The 16850-nt window shown below is 44.4% G+C and overlaps 1 protein-coding gene across 1 annotated transcript; it reads left to right on the forward strand.

The window, feature by feature from the left end:
• Nucleotides 1-15491: 15491 nt before the first annotated feature.
• On the forward strand, nt 15492-16427 carry LOC149871133 (olfactory receptor 5AR1-like). Its single transcript, XM_090034831.1, has one exon. It carries the CDS (start codon nt 15492-15494, stop codon nt 16425-16427), a length of 936 nt encoding a protein of 311 aa, XP_089890957.1.
• The last annotated feature ends 423 nt before the right edge of the window (nt 16428-16850 follow it).

The raw sequence follows: 16850 nt of genomic DNA on the forward strand, positions 1-16850 counted from the left end.
GGCCAGTTGTCTCCAGTGTTTTATCTGCCAAATCAAGAAAAAGTTATCAAACTCATCTTAAATCTTTTTGCAAGTAAAACAACCTTCACCTTACATTCTAGGCTCTGGGAGAATGGCACATAATAAACACCAGTGACAAAATACTTGCCTGTTTATGTTCTGCGCTGTGGTTAGCAGAGGGGTAAAAAAAATGTGAAGAAAATTTTCCCATGATAGATTTGGTTGAGCCTCCAGTTATGCCCGTAGTTCCGTGGTGCAACTCTGTTAATCTAAGAAGAATTACTTCTGAGGTACATCCCTCTAAGTCAGATCAGATTCCTGAAGCTGTCCTTCCATCTCCATAAAATAAAAATGTCATGAAACATTATTCAAAGTGAAAGATTTTTGTCTGAAATCACTGAACTGTGATACCCTTTGTTACTATAGGAAAAAGCCCCAGTGCAGACATTGGCTGTGCACGTTGCTTTCCAACATCGCTGTTGCTTCTTGTCTGATCTCCAAGTTTAAGGATCAGTTCAGTTCAGACAAAAAGAAACTTTGCAATTTATCACTCAGAACATCTACCAATTTGTATAGGATCTTATACAGCTCACATGAAAAACCATGGTGATGAGGGAGATGTCAGAATCTGTGTGAAACAAAATCAAATAGAAAGTGATAGAAGCAGCTAGTGCTAGTGGATAGGCTGTAGTGTTTGATGTGAGATTGCTGAGGCTTTCTGTGTGCAATTTGGACTACCTGTGCTTATGATCAATAGTACTCATGCCTGCAGGGTAAAGAAATTACAGTATACCTGGTTCTACTTTTGCAAATTTGCATTAGCCATGGAAGGTTCTGCAAAATAAATTATGATTGAAGGCCATAAACTGATCCTGAGGAAGGGCTAGGAAGGAATGTTGGAAAATAAAGTGATGCATGTTGGTTTAGGTCAGTAGTCTCCAACCTTTTTTAAGTAGGAGATCACCTTTGGCATTTTAAGCAATCCAAGATCTACTATGAGCTGCTGCCATCCCTCCCCCACCCAGCAGGTAAGTCTGTGGGTAGAGAAGTGGGGAGGGGAGGCACAGATTGAGGTATAGGGAGAAAAAATGATTTGGGGGCATGCTTCCCTAGCAGGTAAGTCCCACCTGGCTGGGGCCCCACTCAACTTACTGCTGCTCCTGCCTCTTGAGCATGGTCCTTCACCGCGGGGGCCTCATTCTAGCCCCCGCCTCTTCCCTCCCCCATGGACTGACCTGCTGGGCTGGGGTGCATGTGAACATGCACACGGGCACTTCCCCCCCGCCCCACCCCCCAACCTCGGATCCACTCCAAGAGGCTCTGAGATTTACCGCAAGAGGCTTTGAGATCTGCCGGTGGATCGAGATCCACTAGTTGGTAACCACTGGTTTAGGTGAATTGCAGAGTATATGTGCTTATGGGGAAAGAGTTGTTCACCTGAGTTTTCACCACTGATCCTAGAAAGCCATATGCCTGAGATGTGTTAAGCCTTGGAATCAGGTATTAAATGTTGAGCGGTATGGAATTCATCTAAATGGAAATGCAGCACTAGAGATAAGTAAGCATTACACATGATTAAGCTCCATGCCAAGTAGGAAGGGGTGGTGTGGGGTCGGGTGGGGTGGTAGAGCAGTTAGGGCATCTTGCTATGATACCAAGGGTATGCAGTCAAGCATTGTTTTAGGCTTATGCCAAAGGCTGTCTGTCACAAATTAAATTGGTACCTTGGAAGTCAGATAGCTTGGGAGCTCTGGAGTCAAAGGCAGCTGGATATGGTAGTAGCAATATCACTCCCCTATGTTCAGTTGGCTACAGAAGCTGGTGTGTTGTAACTGCACTTGCTCATTGAACTGTTAGGCTCATGTAGACCTAAGTGATGAGGATGCATTTGACTTTTAGTGTCTATTATTATGTTTACAATTGACCAACATCATTTTAGCTGTATTGGGGTGGAGGTAGAAAACACTTTCCTCTTCACAATAGAAGACAGATCCTCAGGCTGATTAAAATTGTCATGACATTGCTCTGTGGAGCTATGGCTATTTACACACTCTGAAGATCTGACTCATACATTTTGGTATGAGATTTTCAATAGAGGTGCATCTAAATACCTAATACCCCAGGCTTCTGTGACTTGGAAGCACAATTTCCTCTGAGATTTTTGCTTCTAACTCACTTAAGCATAATGAAGATCCTACCCTCATCACATATTTCACTCAGCAATTATATAGTACAACTACAAGGCTTTTCTTTCAAAATTTCAAAGTACTTTAAAAAGATGTGTCATTGTTTTTTTTTATAGCTAGGAAAATGGAGACAAAGAGTTAAGAAGAGTTTTCAGGGCAGAAAGATGATCTCTAAACTTCAGACCACTATCTTTAACATGGTAATACTACCATTACTGATAAAAATACATTAGAGCTATGTGAGTTCTTATACTAACTAGATGATAAAATGCATAAAACCAATGATGAAAAAATAAGTTCCAATGTACCTATTCAGAGAATGAAAAGTAGTTATTCCTTTACCTGGACTCTCCGATTCATACAAAGGACAAAAGACATCTGATCTGCACAAGGGATGCTGGCAGCAAGGAAAGGAATTTCACAAAATAAAACTATCTGATAATTACAACTGGGAAATAAATACACATGGGATTTGGTCCTTACTGAGGATTTCACATGGTTGATCACTGATGAGACAGTTAGTAATGTTGTGGGGGGGGGGAACTACAATCCAAAATTTCTAAATTGAGAATCAAACAAAAATTCAGGTAAATGTCAGAAGGATATGATCCTGGTCATCATATTATAATTAGTTGTTCTGAATTTAATGAGGCTAATTTAATTGCAAGTGTTTGTATCACGGGGGGCACATCTGTATGAGATGCTGCTGTGCAGTGGTTACATCGCATTTATTTAGTACTTGAATAAGCAAGTACTAAACTCCAGTTACTGTGTACTGGAGTCACTGCATAGTAGCACTGGTGAACACCTTTTAAGTGATGCTACTGATGGGCCTGTAGTTTCCCGGATCTACTTTCTTCCCTTTCTTGAAGAAAGGAATGACATTGGCCTTCTTCCAGTCTTCAGGCACTTCACTAGAGAACCAGGAGTTCTCAAAGATCCGTGCCAGGGGCTGGGCTATGATGCTCGCCAGCTCCTTGAGTACCCTTGGGTGTAAACCATTAGGACCGGCTGACTTGAAGGTGTGGCAGGACAGTAGGGGGTGTTCCTGCATTGAGCCACCCACCTCCCTGCTCCCGACCACCTTCCAGGCTCTGAGTGCCTCCTTAGGGGTGCCTCACATCTGGCTGTCCCCCTTCCTGGAGCACACTCGCTAGCCTGGGGGTAATGTAAGCTGCCACCACCCCAAGAAGGGACTCTCTCGGCCTTGTGTCTTTGGGGAAACACAGGCCTAATAGTCCTACAGGTACTCGACCCAGTACAGGCACTTGGGGCACTTCTCCAAGTCGGGGGTCAAAAAGGAAAGTCTCCCTTAGTCTGCAGACCTAAGGGGCCTCTTAGGCATAATTTAGACCCACCCCACCCACCCCTCAATAAGTCTCCTACACTGGTCTCAAAGGAGAACTTTATTGATTACAGGGGTAGGGTGAAATACGGTACAAGATAGAGCAATATGATAGGAATCCCATACAGCAAAACAGTCTGGCTGAGGTAGCCTTTTGATCATGCTTCTGAATTACTGCCAGCTATATATCTAACCAGATCTCAAGTAGCTTACTTACAAGCATCATCCAAAGGCTGTTGGAGATTCCCTCTGGAGGCAGGCCGTTCCTCACTCATGAGTTATGGGGGAGAGAGCCAGTTTCAGATGGTAAAGCTCCTCTCTAAGTTTGAGTCCCCCGCATGGCTGCTGCCCCCTCCTCCTGGGCAGTCTTAACTTATATAGCCCCTGTGACCTCATTCACCTGGTCCAATGGAGGCCAGCACCTGTTACCTGTCAGCCAACCAATCTAAAATACATCACTAGTTGCTGGGCAGTCTCTAGCCCACCAGGTAGAAGCCCCTCACCCAGGTAGCTGATACTAATCACGTAGGCAGAGGGAGCAGGTTCTCCCCTCTCAGGAATGTATCCAGCTCAGGTTACCTTAAGAGATAGGGTAAGGGTGTGTCTCCTCTCGGCCCATCCTAATCAAATTGTCACAGAGCAGAGATTTTGGGAAGAAACAAAGGTGGCTTCCTGCCACAGAAGGTATCCACTCTCTCAAGGTGTTCCTTCATGAGGTCAGCGTCAATGGAGGGTAAGGGATCTTCACTACCATGAAGTAGCATCTCAGCACTGTTTTTGCCATGACACTACTGTGCAGTATTATCAGGCTGCTGTGCAGTCAGAGTCTCATATAGACGTGTGCAGGATGTTTTAATTTAGAAGTAAAATTTTCAAAGGAGTGTTTTTTCAAACCTTATCATTAACTTTCTCTAACATATAGGCTCCTAAGAGTCTACCTCACTTTTGTCATAGATTTATAACTTTTAAGGTGAGAAGAGACCAGTCTAAGAACAGACATTGCATTTGACTTGAGACAAGCTGTGCCTGTTTTTGTCCCAGAAAAGAAATATCCCCAAATTGGCATGTATGTGCATCACCCTTCCAATCAGGGTTAGTGAGCATCTGAATGCACTGCCACTTTTCTGTCACTGATTTTGTGATGGGGCAACATAACAAACTGTTAGCTCTTCTCATCCCATGGACCTTTTTAGGGGTTGTCCCAGGACAGTGGACATGGACATGGACATGTGAATGGCTGCACTTTGTCCCAGGATAAAAGGCCTTTTTCTGGGACAAGCGTGGCATCTGTTTCTAGCCTTAGATTTTTAATTTTGATCTATATAATTCAGGCCATGGGGTTTCAACCAGCTATGTCCATACTGAGCCCAGTGACTTGCTTATGAGGGAAGAGCATCAAGAGATCCAGTCTCCATTTGAAGACATTCAAAGACAGAGACTATCCATTCTCCTGGCAGTTTGTTTCAGTGATCAGTAAATTTCTCCTCCTTCTGTTCTCCACTATTCTATTCATACATCGAGCGATAGCATTTCCCCATTTTCATCAGAGCATTGCACTGGGAGCTCATGTTAGGTTGTTTGCTCACTGAGGTTGGGCACCACTGTATTCAAATATACTGTTTAAATCAACTCAAAATGCCACCAATATTTGCTGCCAATCTGAGTATCAATCACAATTTTTATCAGCAGTGAATTTATATTTACTCTTCATAGCATCTGCTCTAGAGATGAGTACCATCAGCTTTCAGCCTCCTTGGTTCTAGGGCAGCCACACCAAGAATAACATGTTTTGGACCCCAAAAAACATCAAAATTCAATTTAAAAAAAGTATTCCATTATGTTAGGGTGACAGTACTTGGATCCTGGGGAGCACTGGATTTGCAGCTGAATAAAGGCTTTAATCTGTGGCTCAGCAAAGCGGAATGATGTATTAAAAATAACATTGCAAAATGCTTAGGCAAGCAGTTTTCTAACAATGTGGTAGTGTGTAGGATATATGATTCATCGTGTAAGGAGAACAGGATGCAGCCTACCAGCTCTCATGAGGAGATAAAGCAGAAGCAAGACCTTGGTGATGGTGCTGAAATCAGCAAGAAATCACAAATGACCAGGAGAAGCTGGGTTCACAGCCTTGAGCATGTGCACATAGTAAAAAGACATGTAAATGAATAAAATGTATAGGCAATCCCATGTGAATGAGGTAAACAGTAAACAGAGGCAGTGCTTGAGATAGGAGGGAATATGGGTGGAACAAAGGAGGGGCAAAGGTAGAGTAAATGTTAATAAGCATGAACCAGGGTGTCACATGGGTCTCACCTTGAAAGAACTAATGTTCACTGCTGCTCCCTGGTTTGTTGGGTTTTTTGGGAGCTCACCCAAAGCTGTCTCCATTCTGAATAAAGCTGCTGTCAAGCAACGTGTGCTGGTGTTTTCTCCTTGTTTGCTCCTTAAGCAATTGGGTTTCTGAGCAATTGGATCGTCGTCTCTCTAGTCACTGGGCACTGTGTGGAGTCAGGGTCTAACGCATTAGAAATATTTTTGCTTTCTCTAGTGTTGGACGAGGTCCTGGTTTTCTCTGTTTAAAAATTACAGATTCTCTGATTAAAATCCCACAAATCCATGTTTTTCCATGATTAAAATGAAATGCTGCAATACATATATAGGTATCAGTTGAACACAATGTTTTAATGATACATTTACAATTTTAAAGCAATTTGGAAGCCTACTCGGTGTCTCTGGTGCTTGATTTTGTTTTTTTTTTTATCATGGAAAGTCAGAGCTCCCACTTCCTGCTTCACTCACCAGGACACAGGTCCAGCTGTGGCTGCCCCCCGCCTCCCCCGGCTTTGTTACACTGAGAAGCCTTGATATGCCAGTGCCCTGCCCATGCCATTGATCCTCTTTTCCAACCAACAGCCCCTTGGCCCTCCCAGTGCCCCTCACTCCCAGTCTACAGCCCCTGTCTCTGCTGGTGCCCCTCAACTCCCCACCCACAGCTCCCTGGCCCTGCTAGTGCCACTCATTCCTCATCCACAGCCCTCCACCTGCCAGGACTATAGGGTCAGGGACCTGGTTCCACAGCCCCTTGCCCACGCAGCCATGCTCAAGCCTCAGCTGCTGCCTGTGGTAGGTGATGCCTGCTGCGGTGAAGCAGAAAGCAGAGCCTGGCTCTCACTCCCCCATGGGTGGTCCTGGCCAGAGTGGAGCCTGTGGGTGTAGGGGCAGAAATGGGTTGCCCACTGTGGGCTCAGGGCTCCCCACACTGCTGCACTTTTCCTAGGGGGCCTCCACAGTCCAGCAGGTGAGACCCATGTGCAGCAGAGCAGAGCAAGGTGGAGAGGTTCGGTAACACCACTGGGAGCCCCATGCCACCATGGCAAGGTGTTCCCTGCCCTTCCCCACCTCCCCCAGCAGCAGCAGGGAGCACAACACTGTGCCACCACCCCCACTGCTGCCTTGTGGGAAGGGGACACCTCACCATGGCAGCATGGGGCTCCTGGCAGTGGCATCAAGCTTCCCTTCTGTGCCAGGTTCTGCTTGCTGAGCTGCAGAGGCCTCATGGAGAGGTCAGCAGAAGGTATCCAGCCAGACAAAACCAAAAACCCAACCCCCTCCACTATGAGGGTCTCAATTGCCCTGCTCCCCAACTTACCCACGAAGAGCTGCTGTCACGCTGCCTGGTTACTATGTACATGTGTGCATGCATGCACCTGCATGTGTTGCCCCCTGCCTCATCACACTCCTCTTGCTCCCCCCAGCCCCTTGCAAGCGGGAACTCTGCCAGCCTGCAAGGGGAAACCTGCCATTTCTTGCATTTTTTTCTTAAAAGAGAAAACCTGGTTTTTCTTCTGAAAATGAGAAAATCCACATTTTTCTGAGTAAAGCTCCTGGAGCCCCTGCTGAGGACAGCGCTTTCCCACCTCAAAACAATTGATGTCTGCCACTAAAAGGGTGCATCTACACAAGGTGCTACCTGTACATAATAATAATGTAACTGTAGCACGTGACAGCACAAACAGTGCTAATATGCTACTGCACAATATTATTAGGTTACTGTGCAGTAGTATCATTGAAAAGGTATTTGCTGTGCTACTGCGCAATAACAGCAGTTAATGCACATTTATTTAGTACTTGATTATACAAGTACTAAATTAAATGTGCAGTAACAACTGCACATTAATTAATGTGTAGATGCACCCAACATGGAACAAATTAATACTACCTCTGTTGTATGCACACATTTTTGACACTTGTGGTTTGACAATGGGCATGGACATCTATTGGCTTGGTCTTTGTGCCATCATAAAAATGTTTATGGTAGCACAAAAGCAACATCTGTTTCCACCCTTTTAAATCAACTAGGTGTTGCCCTGCCATTCTTCACACAGCTTCTAGGAACCACTCTGTCTCTGAGACCCATTAACAAAATAGCCACTAAGGGCAGAATTTCGTTTCCCTCTGTGTATAAATCATAGAGAAGTAGCTCTGGAAGGGACCTTCATAGATTATCTCATCCAACCCCCTGCCTGAGGCAAGATCTTCCCAATCCAAACCTTCCTATACAAATCCAGTCTCTCATCTCCAGCCAGCAGACCAAATCTGGCCTGTGGAGCCACAACATCTGGCTGATGGTCATTAATGCTCCTCCCATGGCCAAACACCCAACCCCCACACAGACAGATCAGCACTGGGCCATGCTGCCTTCCTCCATGTGGCTGGGTTGAAGCTGCCCCTCCCCCTTCCTCCAATGGCCAGATCGGGCCTTCCAGGCCCTAGATTAGGCCTGCTGGCAGGATCTGTCCCACAAACAGACTAGGGACCATGCATCTGATCCACAGGGAAAAAAAGGTTGAGCACCACTGGTCTAACCTATTAACATTTTCATTTGAAACCTCCCAAATTTTCATTCTGTGGACATTTTGCTTTGTTTAGTATTAACAGTGTTCAGATGAATGATATTCAGATTACAGATATTTTGTTTTTCAGTGAAGAGCCCAAATTCTCCATGGAAACAGCATATTTTTCTTTCATCTCACTTTTAGGAGTGTATATCCTATTGTGAACATTTCCTGCTGTCTGAATGATAAACATTAGGAACTGTCAGTTCTTATTGGTTAAAAGGAAATTATATATACTTGGAATTTCTGAAACCTGATGCAATGATTCTTATGGCTTAAATTATAAGACTTGGAAAGATAACATTGATAAAAGAGGGCAGGAGGTGGTACCTCCTATTAAATCCACCATTACCATGGGAGAAGTCTATTCCTGAGGGTGTGTTTCCCAATAGATACTGAGATCTGGAGTGCAACAAACTCCAGCTGGTCAGAAAGCTGCAGTGTTTTCTTTCAGATTCAGATCTGGCCATCTTCATCAGTGCATTTGTAAACTCAAGTATGGACTACTGTAATGCACTCTATATGGGGCTACATTTGAAGACTGTCCAGAGGCTGTAGGTGCTACAAAATGTAGTGACCTGCCTTCTAACAGGGGTATTATTATTGTTTTATTATTTTATGTTTTTGTGATATTGATATTGTAAGCAACCTTGAACCTTTTTGAGGAGGGCAGACACCCCCCCCAACAAACAAACCATAAAAGGTATACTACAGCCAGGGAATGCTGCTTCTGCAGTGTGGAAAAGTTTTCTTTGAGTTGCAAAGGTATTGTTAGTCATTTTCCTCACTTGGGTAGCGACTGTGGACCATTTGCTAGGTCCTGGGCCTTGCTGATTCTTTTCCTGGGCTAGGTGCACAGGCACTAGCTGGGAGTGTCTCTGAAAGGTCTATGGGATGTGTGTTTCTGCCTGTTTCTGGCCTCTTTCCCTGTGGCTATGAGGCTGCCTTGGTCACTGCTCACAATCTCACGAGGCCAAGGCAAGACAGTGAGAGCATGGCCTAGAATAGAGTCCAGTTATAGCTGTGAGTTTATCTTTGGGGCTGGTGAGCCTGGGGACTAGATTTTTGGTTTTGCCTGGCTGGAGACCTTCTGACAGAGTTTGTATTGTTAAATTCATGGTGGATTCTAAACATAGTTTGCCCAGACTTTGGGCCCAACTATGGATTTTCACCTCAATTTTTTCCTTGACTCTTCTATTAAGGAAATAGAGTCTCATAGACAGAATAATTACATGGAGTGTCTAAAAACAGGATCTTCCCACTCCCAGCACCTCTGCAGGACACCACTACACCCAGTGTAAGAGAAAACCCCTACCTTCATTTTCAGAGAGAGTGAGTGTTAGTAGGAAAAGGCACTGTGCCTTTAAGCCCAGAATACTTCGGGCTTGAAAGGCCTGTCTCTGGGAATATATGAATTGGGCTCTGGGGAGTGCTGGTCAGTCAGGTCTGAGCAATGCAGAGAAAAGGACCTCCCTGGAAAGAATAACAGAAACCAGACCTAAACTGCTTAAATGGGAGTAGACCTAGGAGCTGGAAGAAGTGCCAGCAGGCCAGGGAAGCCTTGGGGCAAGGCACCCCCAAGGGAATTACGTTTGATTGTACTTTTTCTTTTTGGTAAAGAGGATTCCTGCAAGTTACATGAGCCTTAATCCACTAACTTATCTTCAACCCACAGAGTTAACATTTGACAATGTTGCCTCTGACAATGCTGGTACACTTGCCATTACAATATGCCTGAGATTTAACGTTCAAAGACCCAGGTGGAATCAGGTCTCACAGGATGCTCCTGACTCATGGGAACTCTGTTACACTTACTACCTCCTTTGAAAAGCACTTGGTTACCATTTGACATGAGGCAACTGAGCTTCCATAGCTGATCAGCCACAATTTGGTGGGGGGCAACAGTGAGAAGGCTCAAGTCATTTTCAGCCTTGCCACTTGATTTCTCCTGTCATCATTCAGATGAAGGGAGAAGGGGAACACCAGTGATCTAGGACAAACCTTCTCATGTAGTTCAGGTTAGTATTTACTATCAAATTGCAGCTGGTTGCTCAAACGAGATGATAAAAGAATCTTTAAAAAGGGGGAAAAATCTAAAGAGTTTGACCTGTGGGAAAAAGTTGCAGAACAAACCTCTGCCAGGAATTGATTCAGAGTATCAAAAGGAGGACATTTACAGATTTTGTGGCTTTCAGAGGATATAAGAGGGCAAGGACCTTTACAGAGAGGATATATTATTTCTTTACATTGGCCTTCACCACAGAAAACATTGGGGACCCACTTTAATCAGAAATAAAGGTATTAGAGAATGAGGTGTGAAAGGAGGAGATGCTGAAATTAACTAATTTTGATATGAGATCATGGTCATCTCAGAATTCTAAGAGAATTTGGAAATGAGTTGTTGAGTAGATAAAATCAGATGTAAAATCATGCACCAGAGGGGTAGTTAATGCAGTCACTCCCATTAAAATGGGGTTAGGGACAATCCTTTGTCATTACATTTTTTTAATTATCAGACACATTTCCTGTATTCAGATTTTAAGAAATTATATAAATCTAAAGCTGTGATTTTCAAAACTATCCACATGTGTTCAGAGCATGAGCACCAATGACTTTATATGGGAACTTTTATCCAAATCACTTAGATCAGTGGAGGCCAACCTTTTTTCGGCAGGCATGCTGCAAAGTAGCCTTGCGGCCTCCCAGAGCACCACTGCAATCCTTTTTCTTTTCTTGATCTGCTGCTCAGCTTTCTGCTCCTGCCTTGTGCTCCTTGACCAAGATGCAGCTCAGCTTTTTGCTTCTGCACTGTGCTTCCTGCCCAATCTGATGCTCTGTTTTCTGTTCCGTGCTCTATCTGCTACTGTACTACTTGTACCCTCCTCAGTCTGCTGTGTGCCATGCAGAAGTAGCCTGTGCTTTTTGTGGCATCCCATACTGCAGGTTGGCCATCCCTGACTTAGTTCTGAAAGTTCAATCCTTCATGAAAAAAGCATGCTAAGGAGAAACGAGTGCAGCTTCTGTGTAGATAAAAGGTGCTTCTCCAACCTGCCAGAATTCTGCCGGTATCAGCCAAAACGTGCATAATAGAGAACTGTCTAATAGAACATGTCGACTTTCCAAAGATGTTGAGAAAGCCATTACTAGGAGATTAACAATGTAATTATAGACCAAACCTCAGAATAATGATTGAAAAGTAATAAAAAAAGAAAGCAATGAAAATGAAGCCAGATCCCAGTATTTTCTCATGTCTCGTGCTATTCAGAGCTTTTTAAAAAAACAACTCAGTTTCTGCAGTCAGAGCCATATCTTAAAAAAAGAAACTCACTCCTAGATTTTCAGTGAAAATTCTGAAAACATGAACCCTATAAGACACTGCAAATCTAGTTGAAAATCCACAAGTTGTTGTTAAAAAAACCTCATAAATTTTTTAATTAAGCTAATTAATTCAGGGGACCTCGATCATGATTTCTGAATGCTTACTGAGGGAAGCCATTCAGAGTCATGATTAGTTTTCAGCATGCATAGAAGGACATTATTTATAGGGTGTCCAAAGTATCCATATTAGAACCATTATTGTTTAATATACTTAGCAATGAACTTGATTTATTCCCTGTCTTGGTACTGCCAAGTCAGCATCTAGCATCTCAGGAGAAGTGAGGAGGTCATATATGTTTTTTCAGACCAAGATCCAACATAGGGGCTTCTTTCATAGTGGGATGCTGACCCAGCTAGGACTCAGGTGATGTGAATTAAATTTCTGTCTCTGTCAATCTTTTTACTGGGTGATGTTGGATGATCATCACTTTCTCCTTGCCTTAGTTTCTTCATCTGTAAAATGAAGATAATAGCAGCGCTGACCTGTTTTAAAGCAATTTGATATCTATAGGTGTAAAGTAGGGTAGAAGACCCAGCTGGCATTGCTATATCCAATGTTCCATTCATAAATATAATATTTTTTCACCATTTATTAATTGCTTGGGTTCAAGAAGAAATGTATTAAATAATTATTAATGATAAGAGTGTGACCATGTACTGGTATTAACCATATCTATGATATAAGAAAGATATAAACAGATATAAATCTGGTTCTTTAGTATTTAGAAAAATGTCTCAGTCCTTGAAGGTTTGGTCTCCACAAAGATTTTATATTATTTTAGTTAAGGGATGTGATATCTTCCCAAAATAGCTATTCTGATACATCTCTCCCCTGCCTCACATAAGTGCATTTATACCTGTGTAATGCTGATCAGATATTGATAAAACTATGTAGAGCCAAAACCTGTGGAGGCAGAGCTATAATGATTAAGTGAATGACAAGTATGATTCCTGATCAATATAGGTCTGTTTTGTGGTAGCCTGCAATGTAGATACACTTATACCCCCGATGTTTTCATTTTTACAGGATAGCTTGCTTTGCTTATATGGTTGGTTTTATGCAAACAGTTATGGTTAATTTTCTGTATATACTAAAATTAATTCTGTTTATCTACCTCCATCTACTTAAGGGGTGCTTTGATTTTAGAGATAATTGGTATTATTATAGCAATAATGCGGTCATAAAGTACACCTAGCCTTATTCACTCTTGTACTGCTACTTCCACTCCTGAAGGGGTAGTAGTGACTTAATTACACCATTTTTGTTAAAACAGCACAACCTAATAGCATATACACAAGCCCTGTGACACAACACCATTTTCCACCCAAACACTGAATTACCATTATTGGGATTGCTAATATGGACTGCATAATATGTCAGTTTACAGAACAGGAAAATAAGTTCTGAGGTGGGGGCGGGAGGGAATTGATTTCCAAGGTTATAGCTTAAAACAGGGATGGGCAATTATTTCAGTCAGAGGGATTCTTACCAAGTTTTGGCAAGCCATCTAGGGCCACAAGAGTAGCCCTGCCCGTTGACTGGTGCCCCACCCCCTGGTCACCATTTTGGACTGGAAGTCCCACCTCCTAACCCCAGACCTTTGCTACCAGACATCCCTTCCCTTGCCCCCCCACCTCAGAAGTACTCCTTTCAGCAAGGGTTTGCCATCTTGGAACCAGAAAGATACCAAATTATAGTCTATAATCAAACATTTACTACAACATTCATTAATATGATTTAAAAAAAAATATTTCTGTCCTGATTTACAAATGTTTGTGTAGTGTACATAGAGGGGATTGCACAAAGCTTAAAACAAAGACTTATTTTTGTATATTGTGGGGGTGTGTGGATGAGTGGGCATAGGTTTGTGGGATATGGGGGTGCGTTTTGGTGTGTTTGTGGGGTTTGTGGAGGCATGGATAGAGGTGGGGGTGTATGTGGGGTGAGGGAGCGTGTGTGTGTGTGTGTGTGTGTGGGTGGATATGTGAGGTGTGGGTGGGTCTAGGGTATGTGAGGGGCTGTGAGTATGTGGGGGGAGGGTGGATGGGGAGGGTTATGGCATGCGCACAGGGGGAGGATTTGTCCACAGCCTCCCCATGGCAGGCAGAGGCCCACCAGTGCTCCTCCAAGTCCCAGCTCTGCACTTCTGCCACTCCTACCCCCAGGAAACTGGTGTTGCCCCATGCTGCTGCTTGCTGCCACTTCCCCCCGGCTGACACTGCTGCCCTTCTGCCACTTCCCCATCCCTCATCCCCACTTGCTGCTCTGGCACCATGTCCCAGCTACGTGGCGGAGACCACAGGATACAGTAGGAGCTGGACTGGTACCATACAGGGCCAATCAAGAATCACAGGGGCCAGCCAGCTCCTGCTGGATCCCTCAGCCTGGCACTGCAGCTGGGAACTATATGGTGCCAGAGCAACTTGTGTGGGGTAGAGGGGAGTGGTGGCAGCAGCAGGCAAATTGCAGTGGCGGGGGTGGGGGTGAGTAGGAGTGAATGGGTACATAGTAACTATTGTGCAGGAGCATGAAGCCTTTGCAGTGTGCTGTGGCCAGTGCCAGTGGGCAGCAGGAGTGCAGGGTGTGGGCCAGCAGGGGCTCTATGGAGCTGTGCCAGGTGCCAGCAGGGAGAGGGGGACCCGGCTCAGCTCCCGAGCCCCTGCTGGCTTGGGGCCCATGCTCCTGCCACACCACTCTGGGCCCCACTGGCACTGGCCCCAGTGTACCAGCACTGGCTGCGCTCCACATGCCCGCTCGCTGCCCCTTCCCCCCAAGCCCTGCCTGCTGCTGCTTTCACAGCTTCCCTGCCTGTGGCTTCCACCACTCCTCTCCACCCGGCACTGGCTGCTCCGGCACCACATGGCTCCTGGCTGCAGCGCTGGGACCGCAGCAGCTGGCTTGGCCAGACCCTGAGGACTGGGGCAATCACCTGCAGTTCCTCCCCTGCCTCCCTCCCCACTTCTTATCTGGATTTCCTTCTGGCGCAAGGAGGCAGGAACAGCCTCAGGAACCCAGGCCAGAGCCCTCTGCATGGCATGAGGCTTCTGGCTGGGGTGGAGAAGGTGGGGCTACTGGGCCTTGCCTCTACAGCGGCCTGATCCTGCCAGTATCTTTCTGATAAATATTAGCGGCAGATAAACATTAATTTTCTAAATATTTTAGGGGCCCCATGGTCCAGATGGAATGGCCTGGTGGGCCAGATTCAGCCCATGGGCCGTATTTTGTCCGCCCCTTGCTTAAAAGAAGCACCATGCTGAGACACTGGCAAATAGAAATATTTTTATGAAAGGAAACTGGTCAGAGAGCAAAAAACAAAACAAGAACAGGGTGGTCACAAGCTTTATACATCTTTTTCTGAAGCAACATATTATGGTCAGGATTGAGACTGAAGACAGAAGTCAATGGGCCATCATTATAATCTAAAAATGTAGTGACAAAGTTCCTTTATTAAATGGGAACCTGAGAGGTTTGCTGGGAGAGAGAGGGAAAATGAAGTGAGGAGAGGGTGGAGGGGAAAACATGACATCTAGTCAGAAAGTGAAGGTTGTGCCAACTGTCACGTACCTGTGTCAACCAAGCAAGGTTTCAGAGAGTAAGAAAGGGATTTTTCTGTCTGCACCTCTGAGCAACCTGCCTGGATGACATCTCTTTTATCTTGTTACAGAAATCCACGTCCTGGAATAATGATGGAAAACAATCATACCCCAGTGACCAATTTCATCCTCTTGGGGTTCACAGAAGATCCATACACACAAATCATCCTCTTCATTGTGTTTCTTGTGATCTACCTGGTAAATGTGGTAGGAAACTTGGGCATGATCTTAATGATTACAACTGACTCCCAGCTTCATTCCCCCATGTACAAATTCCTCAGGCATCTCTCATTCTGTGATCTCTGCTACTCTACCACCACTGCCCCCAAGTTGTTGGCAGGATTTGTGTCTCAGAGACAAACCATCCCATTTTCAGGCTGCGCTGCCCAATTCTTTTTCTTTGCTGTCTTTGTAACTGCTTCAATCTACATCTTGGCTGCCATGGCTTATGACCGTTATGTAGCAATCTGCAACCCATTGCTTTACTCCATGAAGATGTCCACCAGAGTCTGTGCTCAGCTAATAGCTGCATGCTATTCTGCCAGCTGTGTGAATGCCATCATACACACAGGAGCCATGTTTAGTCTCTCATTCTGTAGTTCCAAAGTCAATCATTTCTTCTGTGACATGCCTACAGTCTTAGCACTTTCCTGCTTTGATACTCACATAAATGAGATTTTACTATATGTATTTGGCAGCTTTGTGGAGATTATTTCTCTTTCCATCATCTTCACTTCCTATCTTCTCATTATGATTGCCATACTGAAGATCCGCTCTGCTCAAGGCAGACGCAAGGCCTTCCTCACTTGTGCTTCACACTTCACTGGAGTCACTTTGCTTTTTGGAACCATCATCTTCATGTACATGAGACCAACTTCCACCTACTCCCTTGACCAGGACAAATGGGCCTCCGTGTTCTACACGATAGTGATCCCTATGCTGAACCCCTTAATCTACAGCCTGAGGAACAAGCAAGTTAAGGATGCTTTTAGAAAAATCTTCAGTGGGAAATTGTATTCTGCATGACAGGTCCTAACTGCTTGAAAGACTCATGGACTCACAGAAAGTTGTCATTCACATGGGATCAATTTCTGCAGTTAAGAAGAAGAGGAATATCTGGTGTAAGATCTTGAAGTATTCTGCCCTAATTCTCATTGATCAATCTAGTGACCTATCCTTTGGTCTGTCTCGAACTTATCTAAAAATTGGAGTGCTTGTATTACATTGTATTTTATCATGTTTAAACACAGAGGCTGAGGTTTGGGGGGGCTTTTCTACACCACAAATCTTGTGTCACTAATGGCTGTGTCACACAGGACATGTAGCACATGTTTTATCTTTTATCTGAGATTATAGTAAGCATTACTGTGCTGTATTGAAAATTAGAACATGTTCTGAATCATCACATGTTAATCATAGAATCATACAAAAATAGGGTTGGAAAGGGAC

Source organism: Crocodylus siamensis, chromosome 2 (genome assembly GCF_052110815.1).
Source record: "Crocodylus siamensis isolate JL-2025a chromosome 2, ASM5211081v1, whole genome shotgun sequence".
NCBI classification, from domain to species: Eukaryota; Metazoa; Chordata; order Crocodylia; family Crocodylidae; genus Crocodylus; species Crocodylus siamensis.